This window comes from Akebia trifoliata, chromosome 9, assembly GCF_017979445.1.
Source record: "Akebia trifoliata isolate Shusen 1 chromosome 9, ASM1797944v1, whole genome shotgun sequence".
Classification (NCBI taxonomy): domain Eukaryota; kingdom Viridiplantae; phylum Streptophyta; class Magnoliopsida; order Ranunculales; family Lardizabalaceae; genus Akebia; species Akebia trifoliata.
In genome coordinates, this window is record NC_141383.1 from 26,112,977 (window position 1) to 26,123,168 (window position 10,192).

General features: G+C 33.4%; 1 protein-coding gene and 1 pseudogene across 2 annotated transcripts; both read left to right on the forward strand.

Moving 5' to 3' along the window:
* LOC147395060 (cystinosin homolog) lies at positions 1–5,590 on the forward strand (annotated as a pseudogene). Its single transcript, XR_015181321.1, has 10 exons — positions 1–5; positions 241–357; positions 461–593; positions 1,660–1,749; positions 1,809–1,823; positions 1,858–1,982; positions 3,169–3,211; positions 4,677–4,794; positions 4,898–4,947; positions 5,199–5,590. The product of XR_015181321.1 is annotated as a cystinosin homolog (transcript).
* A 3,721-nt stretch (positions 5,591–9,311) lies between these two features.
* Positions 9,312–9,976, forward strand: LOC147395061 (histone-lysine N-methyltransferase trithorax-like protein). The gene has a single exon (XM_086454723.1). It carries the CDS (start codon positions 9,340–9,342, stop codon positions 9,805–9,807), a length of 468 nt encoding a protein of 155 aa, XP_086310849.1. The 5' UTR covers positions 9,312–9,339; the 3' UTR covers positions 9,808–9,976.
* Positions 9,977–10,192: the final 216 nt, after the last annotated feature.

Genomic DNA, 10,192 nt, shown 5'->3' on the forward strand with positions numbered 1-10,192 from the left:
ATGTGGTGAGTGGTGGCTGACGTGTCAAGAACACGCAACCATAGATCGTTTTAATCGAGATACTCAATGAAAGAGACGCGGATCTGTTCCTTTGCCACGTCATCCGCGTATCCAATCGCGTACCAAGACCGCCGTGAGTTCAGATTATTCAAACTATATATATATAGAAGGAAATCTAAACCTCTACAGTAACTCGGAAATCCTTGGCAAATATTTACAGTTCTTCATGATCAGGTGAAGTGGGAGAGATAGAAATGGTGTCTTGGAACTTGCATACCATATTCTGGGTTGTATTGCATTCTTCAAACGGTTGATAAGTTGGTATCCTCAAGTCAGCTTAAATTATATAAGAAAAAGGTCTGTTTTTTATTCAATTTTATTCTAAAATTTTCATTTTTTTTTCTGGCTTATTTTGATCTGATTTTCTCATCTGCATGTTGGCAAATTTCTGTTTTTGAAGCGTTGTGGGGATGAATTTCGACTATTTAGTCCTGAATTTGACAAAACATTTATGTTATATCACTTACAACGCGTCTCTGTTCTTTAGCCCTGTTGTTCAGAAGCAATATCGCGAAAAGTACGGATATGGAGAGGTTCGTTTTTTTTTTTTATTTGTTTCGTCGTTTTTATCACTTGTTTCTTGATTTTGGTAGATTTATGGGACGCTGATGGTCATGTTGCTTTTGGAGTTCGAAATCAGTCCAACATGGTCTAGATTTTGAAGTTGAATTTCGAATTGGGTTCTTGAAAACTCATTTTTTTCGACCACGTTTACCTTGTTTAATCGATTTTAAGTGGAATTAAATAGAAAATCTAATTTTATAAATAGAAATTTTGGTTGTGGGGGGATTTGCAAACAATCGTTATCTTATAATTATTTGAAGTTCATTTGCTTGTTTAGAATTTGGCACAATTATTAATGTGTGTTAAGCATCGTGACTCTCTTATATTCATAGTTCTCCACTACTTCAAAAGATCGGTCTTTTGGAGTTGCTGGTTGATTAACATGGTCTCAGAGCGCTAAGTTTGTATAGGTCACGGGTCCACCCTTATAGGTGAGGGAAGTATTGAACTTGAGTGTATATTTTCCTCTACTCTCGAGTGTGTCATACCCCAGTTAAACCTTGTGACTCTTTGATATTCATAATTCTCCCCTTCTCCAATAGATTGGTCTTTTGGAGTAGTTGTTGGGCTTTGTGGAGCCTAGTTATGTTTGATCCGATTGACGACCCGACCCAATCCGAATAATGCTGATGCCCCCGAAAATGTTTTTTTGACCCGTTTTGCAGTCTATTGTGAATCTTGTGCGCAGTATATAGAAATCATTTTTTTGGTGATTAGGACTTCTTTTGGGTCTTGATTGTCATTTTTGAGACTGTAGCCGTACTTTGTATTTCTTCCTTGATAATGGTAAAATCTCTGCAATTCCGTGGACGTAGACAAATTGTCAAATCACGAAAATACTATCTTGTACGTGTAATTATTTATTTTTATTTTTTGACGTGTGTTTTTTTCTCTATTTTTATTTCTTACAAGTCGGAAATTTCGGGTTGAATTCCCTACAGCAGTGGGTTGGTTAACAAAGTGCATTTACTCCATTAGGTGTATTGTTTTGGAAGAGTGAAGGAAATTACGATTTTTGACTTGGTTTATGTGCAGATGATCCCAGTAGCTGCAAGTGATGTAGTTTTGTCAACTCATTCTCTTCTTATAGTAACATTTACATTGTACCAAGTTCTCATATACGATGTTAGTGATTCTATCCTTTAATAAGTGACAATTGCTTTCCTTTTACTTTCATTTCTTAGACAATGATGTTTCATGTTTTATTTGCATGTGTTGATGCGTTATGTACAGCGTGGAACTTAGAAGGTCTCGAAGATTTGTATTGCAATAACGTTGGCAATATGGTTTTTTGCTGCAGTTTGTTTTTTCATAGCTTTGCCAACCCATTCTTGGCTTTGGCTTGTCTCCATCTTCAAGTAAGTTGCCTTGTTATTGAAGAACCGATTTTGAGCTTTTATTTAATCTTTATGTGAACAAATGGGAACAACAAGAACGTTTAGATCACATGGTTGGAATCCAACGGACATGGAACTCTCTAGACTTCTTTTTGGCGTCTTCTAGATTCTGTAGCTTCTCCAAGACTTGGTGGAAGGACAAATCCAAGGCTGTTATGCAAGATCATGACAAAGAGGACCCTAAGCTGCTCAAGTGATTTTTAGTGCAGAAAATATAGTTTTTAATTAGAAATAAACCAACGTCATCTTGTTAAGCGTTTACATTAAAAATATGTGAAGCCTTATATGCTTATTTTCTCTTGATTAATAAGAAGAATCTTCCTAATTTTTTCTTGTTTGGGAGGATGTGAAATTTTTTTATTTTGCGATGCAAGCAAGGGTGGTTATTGGTCAAGCATGAACGTGGGTTTAACGATATTTGAACCTAGGTCGTGGGATAATTGTTGCTTGTATATTTTCCTCTACTCTTGGGGTGTGTCATATCCCAATTAAGCCCTATGACCCTCTTATATTTATAGTTCTCCCCCTCTCCAATAGACCAGTCTTTGGGAGTAGTTCGTTAAGATGGTATCAGAGTGCTAGGTTCGTAAAGGTCATGGGTTTGATTCTTTCCACCCTTAGAGGTGAGGGGGAGTGTTGAGTGCATTTTTTCCTCTACTCTCGAGTGTGTCATATCCTAGTTGAGTCCTATGACCCTCTTATATTAATAGTTCTCCTCCTCTCTAAAAGATCGGTCTGTTGGATTAGTTGGTTAGTTAACAATCAACACTTCACACTCCTTTACCAACTTAGCTAAGTTGGCACCTTCAAGGTGGTGACCATGATTTGCGACTCTTCTACAAGTTGTATAGATCTCTGAGCCATATGGATGGAAGTCATAGGTTATATTTGATTATGTGATAGTTCACAACCCAACTGATCAACATTTTCCAAAATAGTTAGTGAAAAATTAAGCAATAGAAGATCAAATTAGAATTTTTTTTTATTCACCCATTCTAGTTGCAACACTTTGTAATGCTTCCTTTTATGTCTTTTTTCTGTTCAATTTATGTGGAAATGGTTTGTGTGACTTCTATGTGGTTTCATCAAATAAGTTGAAGTTCAATGAGATTCTATCTCATTTCTCATGGTTGCATTCCCATTGCAGTGAAATACAAGTTTCCTTGACAGTCATCAAATTCACTCCCCAAGTTAGTGATACCTACCATTTCCAATTAACATTTTGTAGCCTTTTTTAGGATTTTATTTTTGGTTATTTTTATCAGTTTAGTTATATCTTTTAACCTTTTAGATAATGCACTTCAATGGGATGTCGAGAGTTGAGATAATGATAGGAAATGGAACTCTTCCCTCATTTTAAATAAAATAAATATTTTTAGATTTTTTTTTTCAGTGAGAGTTCATGCTCGAGGACCTTAACAACTTTTAGTTCGGGGGGAGTTTTATCCTCAAATATTCGAACGCCTCGATGAATTGCTGAATCAGGTTGCAAAATGAACTGTCAGTAGTTTTGACATTCAGACATCGCACTATTTACTAAAGTAGATTTACTATCTAGTTTACTTCAATTCTCTATCAAAGATGGGTATCCATTTTTGCACTCGCTTAATTAATGTTTTTTTGTTGTTTCTAGATGTGTTTTCAAAACTCGGATGAAATATTTCAAGTAAGCAAAACATTAAAAATTATGCCACGCTAGGAAAATATAAATAAAAAATATAGAAATCATCATTTTCAGATAAAAAGAAGCTTTATAAGAAAAATCACAAAAAATGATCAAATTACTAAAATACCCCTGACATCAGAACATCCCTAGAGCCTACATTACGTTTAGGATAATCATTTTGAATACATAAAACAACAAACTAAAATCAAATAAATTGTTTTACTAATTTTCACCAAATTCGACAAAATTACGAAAACTCTCCTCAGAGGGTCCACAATCATTTCACGCGGAAAACACATAAGTGATACAAATCAATACTCTTATTGAATTCTTTACAAAAAAAAATGACTAAAAAATATTTCAAAACATTGAAAATTAACTTCTTAATACAAAAGCCCTCTTTCAGGGCAAAACAGTAATTTTTCAAACTCTAAAAATAATAATAATAATAATTAAAGCATTAATTATGGTAAAGTGAAATCTTAATAAATCAAATTAAATTTTTTGAACAAATAAAATCAATTAATTAGCCCACGGGACAAATTTTAAATGGTAGCCCATTTACTTAAGTTTAATAAAGAACTCTCCACTGGGGGTCCAAAAGAATTAAAAATATAATTTAATAAAAAACCCTCCATTTGAAGGTTCTCTAAAAAATAAAAAAAATTCATTTTACTTAAGTCAAAATAGGAAGAGAGAGGGAAAGAACATGTCTTGATCCGAAAAAAAACAGCGAGGAAGCTAAATCTAAGGAGATATATTGGGATCTTTAGTGCCAAACAAGAAAATTTACATGATTTTGTAAGATGTATGTGCATGCGTGTGTATCCAATATAGATTGGAACATTTTCAATTGAACTGGAGAATGTGAGTTTTGGTAGATTTGACTATAATAAAAAAAAGAGAATTAAAAAAATAAAAAATAAAAAATAACACTTTTGAACCTACTATTTATATCTTTGTTCGTCTCCTAATCACTTGAGATGTAGGCCTACATGAACTTTAAGCGAAAGAGCACATTAGGGTGGAGCATTTACAAAGTTTTACTTGATTTCCTTGGAAGTGTGTTTACCTACACACAGATGGCTGTGCAATCTATAGATCAAGGTGCACTGCCTCTTCAATCATCAGAGAATTGTACCATTTGAAATTAATTAATGCTTGAGCTTATAAACTTTGTTATGTTTTAATTTCTCGTTTTATTATGCAGGTTCTTGGGTTAACTTTTATGGGAATATACGGAAGACCCTTCCTCCCTTGGTATGGATATATTCTCTTAGTTCTTGGAACACCTCATATAGGACTAAACCTCAACATACAATAAACACTATACTTAAATTTTATTTCTCAATCACACACGACCCATATGCCTTAGCTTGTTGAATGGTGTGGGGCTTGGGTTAGATTTAGGTGAGTCTGCACTCAACTTGACCCAACCCCTCGACCGCGAGCCAGCTTTCTTTTGAACCAAAATTTGACATAGGAAGTGCATTAATGAAATTCTTTTTTAGGTATCTATTTTCTTTAACCTCGTCTTCATGTTCCAACATTTCATCTTATATCCTTCTAAGAAAGAGATGATTATTCCTTTGACGATTGATGGGGAAAGCACAGATCCACTGCTGAATTCTTCCAATCCTCAATTGGAAAATTAGTGAAGTGTCTCCTACACAAGAATTCAACTTGCATGAAGTATGTAAGATGATGTAAAAACTGATTGTTGTATTTCCATTTTCTACTCTCATTGTTCATTATCGTTTGGATGAAGGACTTGGAAGCTTCTGATGTGGTTGTAAAGTGATTGGACAACTTTATCCCACTTGTTAATAAAATTATTGGTTTTAATAAAAGTGTACATAGTAGATGGTAACTATTTAATTTACATTTCTTAATAATTAGTAATAAACTCTTATTATATCTTATCATACTTCCCTTAATTGTATCTATTTAATTCTACAATAACGTGGCTCAAACTAAACAAAAACAAGATTTCCTTCTGTTCATGCTAAGGCATTTCAAATTTCCAATTACAAAAGACTTGGCTTTGGACTGTGAAATGGAGGAACAAGATTCGTTTATAGGCTAAGAGCCATAGCTTAGTTGGTTTGACACATTGAAAAAGCAACTTTGGGGTTGTGTTTTCAATTCTTGCTAATCCATCCACAAAAAAAAAAAGATTCGTTTGGTTGACCTCAAATCTTTGGGATGATGGGCATGATTGTTTAGATGAAGGACACAAGAATGCTTCTCGTGGACATAATTATTTGTTTTAAGAATAATCAACGGAGTAGGTGGTTGTATCAATTTTATGCTGATATTTGGATCTTGTTAACGTGTGCCCTAACTAATTTTTAAGTTATAAATATACTTTGGAAATTAGAATCAGTGGGTATTTTGGTAAAAATAATTTTATAAAGGGCATTTTTGATATAAAATCCAATTTCCAAAGTGTATTTTAGGGGTATCAATCTTAACACGACCCACGAACACAACACGAAATTAGTGGGGTTTGGATCAAGTCTTATTGGGTTTGGGTCCTAATAGTGTAAACCCATCTAATAGATTACTAAATGTATAGTTTTAAATTTATCAATAATTATTTAAGAAAGTTTTATATTATCCATTTTGTTGTTAGAATTTCCAATAATTTTTCATCGAGATACGTGTGCAAAAGCATATATGTTTCCTATCCACTTTCACGTCAAGAAGTGCAATATGAGATTCCAACCTTAGGCCAATCTAGCACAACTCTTTTGTAAAACGTCCAATGACTTTTCTCTGAGCAAAAAATTCTCTTAGAAAGAGAAACGAGAAGGAACTCATAAGATGCCATATGAAAATAAAGAAACATTTATAATATTTTAAATTTTCTTAGTGATGGAATGAATTCTAAAAATGAACATTATACCATAACAATTTAATGAAACTTAATGAACCTCATGAATTCTTTTTCGATGGGTTTAATGCATTTTTAGGTAAAATAATATTTTTTAACTAATCAAACATCGAGTTGGTTCGGATGTGAGCATAGGAATTATCTTCAATCATTCATTATTTTTTCTCCATAAATCTATTAACTTCAACTAATAAAGATTTTGAAGATAAGGGCATTTCAGTTATTTTACATTAATGTCTATTAAATATCCTAGCTTTTTGGAAACATGGGAGGGTATTTCTAGCATTGACCAAAATATTATGATAAAAAACAAGGCATGCTTGATTGGTTAATAATAAAATAGTTTTAAAGAATATAGATTTTAAAGTAACTTTCTTTTATTATAAAATACATATTTGTCAATTGTTGTAACAAGCACTTACACAATAAAAAGTACCAAAGAAGGAAGAACAGATAATAGGATGAATTGAAAGATACCTCTCTGTCTCTCTCTCTACTTAATCAAATACAACAAGAAAAATCTGTCACACTTTGTCTCTCCCCATGTCTATTTATCTCTTTTTTAATTAGAATTTTGTTATTTTATGTTTTTTTAATCTATGATTGTCATTGGAACTTGTAGTCTTTCATTCTTACAAGTATGTGTTCAATAATAATTGAAAAACTTTATAATAATCTTTTAATCAATGTGTTTCCGACTTACCACTAAATTTTTCTGATTTTTTTTTAAAGTTTTTCTTAGCCGAATTATTTTTGAATCTCAAATTTGTCAGTATGCTTCTGCTTATAGAAATGTATTTTCTATTTTATTTTAATTTCAATGTCTCTATAGTTGGGATGCCCGATATATATTTCATAAGAGTTGTGATAACATGATGCCCCCCTCTGACGAACGCCTAATCACAGAACCATAGATCAATTGCCTTGGGATACATAGAAAATAATTTATGATTATGTATATCCCTAGGCAACTGATCTACGATTCTGTGATAGGGTCGTAGGGGGTGTGTGTCCGAGAGGGGCGTCAAAAAATCATTATCCATTTCATAAGGAGCTATAGTTGCCACCTAACTTAGAAATCATGATCAAGAGTCCAATGGTTTAAGAACTTGTGCTAATTTTGCCAAGAAATAGTTCTGAAATTTAATTAAAATTGGTTAATGTGTTGCAAAGTGGTTGTTTGTTTTATTGCCAAAAGCATGCTATAAATGCCATAATACATTTTTTTTTAATGAGGAAGCATTCTTAGCTTCTCCTCAAGTCTAAAATTGAAATTCTTTTGAAGGTATCTGTCTTCTTTGACCTTGTCTTCATGTTCTAACATTACGTACTATATCGTCCCAAGGAAAAGAAGATTCCATCGAAGATTGATGGGAAAGACACCACTCTACTGTTGAAATCATACGATCCTTCTCAATTAGAAAGCGTGTGAAGCCTCCTACTCTATCTTAATATCTGTAGAGGGTAAAATCAATATTAGATACGTGACGTAAATAAGATGAATATTAGTTACATGACATATTTAATACGTATCTCGATAGATCAATTGATATATTTTGAATAGTTGATTGAGAATCCCTTGATTGGAGGGAGATTGACTCATTTTATTGGGGTTTAGTTTCATCTTTTGTATCTATATAAGATGATCTACCATGTAAAAGAGGGAGGCTATTGGGAGAAGGAAAAAAGCAAAGGAGACTAGATTTTGTAAATCTTGTATTAACTTCAAGAACAATGGAATGACTCTTCAGACTCTGGGGACGAGTTCGATTTTGGGACGAATCTTGTGAATAAATATTGTGTTTTACCTTATTTCTATTTTTTTCTTTCTTTTTCTTTGATTATATTTTTATGTTTTTATTATTTTTTATTATTATCATTCCTGTGCATAAATAATGGTGTAGATCGATTGTTAAAAGTAAATCTCGAGAAATCGACAGGATCCGAGATTTTACCTCTACAATATCTTTTTCAGACATAATTCTTGATCTTTCTCACAAATTAAATTTATAAGAAACATATAAGATGATGATGTAAATAAATTTGGGTGTTTTATTTTATTTTCATAATTTTCTAGTTTAATTTTCATTGGGCACCCAAAAATTAGTTGGTGTCTGTAAAAAAGTGGACATGATCATTTAAATGAAGTACATAGGAAACTTAATGCTTCTTGTGGACATAATTATTGGTTTTAAGAATAGTGATAATAGGGTACGTGGTTGTAATCAATTGATTTAACAAAAAGAACATGTCAAAGGAGGTCTAATTCAATTCCTCATCCATGGATTGATTTGATCTAGACATACATTAAATCAAGATCAAATCAAAGAGTTGTGAAAACCAAATTTGATATTGAGTGCTTCACAATGGATCATCTCTTTGTTTATTATTATTTTTCGAGTCATGTTGGGGTGACACAATAGCCACACGGGTGAGACATCTGACATGGTGGCACGCAAATAACTGTAGATACTTTTTTGCGAGATACAAGTAAAAAAATCATATATAGTTATGTGCACACAATCATATCAGATGTCCACCCGGGGCATGTGGCCCCTCGTATGTCACTCCAGCGGTTAGGTTGGCCGATTGAGTTTTTATTATTCAATCTTTGCGTGGCTAGCTAGTCTTTGTGACTTGGCTCACAAGTAGAGAACTTGCTAACCAAGCTTTCATTAAATTTCTATAAAGAGGAAGGAGAGACACAATGGCTTTCATCACTATTTCCTATTAGCCTCCGATACAAAAAAGGAGAGATGAAGAGAGAGGGTCGACAACATGGGATGGTTAGAACCTACATGGTCTTACCATCTCCATTGAATCCAAGACCCAACACCAAAGTAATCAATAAATTTGAATCCCCCCCGACTGCTGGATTATTCACGAACGTGTCGCGTAAGCCCACCAATCACTCGAAATTCACTGGAAAATGTGGGTGTCACACACACCCAACTTCAAAATCTAAAAATAAGGCTAAGGGGACCCAAAGGTTGAAAGCTTGTGATTATGCCATAGATAAGGGACATAAATTAAATTATGCTGGAAAATCCGCGACGACGATTCTACGTCGTATTTCGGGTGATTACTTGGACAATATGGTTGACAATGATGATGATGATGATGATGATGCTGATGATGATGATGGAATGAGTTTTTGTGATGTTGGGTTTGTGTGGGACCAAGTAGAAGAAGATGAAGCTTGGTTTGCAGTGGGAAATTTGTGAAGGTTGTATCAATCTTACTGTGTTAGGGAAGACATATGGGTGATCTTTTATTTGATCTGAAGCACTTGTTTCCCTTTGTATGAGTCTTGTTATTTGAATTTGAATCCGTTTAGGCAAATTTATCAAATAAAGTGTCAGCTTCATGTAGATTTCATTCACTTAGCTAATGTTTGACTTGGGACTTATTCTGAATTATATTGTACTATATATCCCCTATAATACTCACAATCAGATCTCCCTTTAAAATTCTTCTAATCAATCCAACCTGTTTCCTATCTTTTCCCACTTAATCTTTATTTTCTCTATCTACACCATGGTTTTAAAATTCGTTTTGACATTTCGTCTCATCCATGACAAGACCAAGTCATCTTCGACAGGTTGTCCG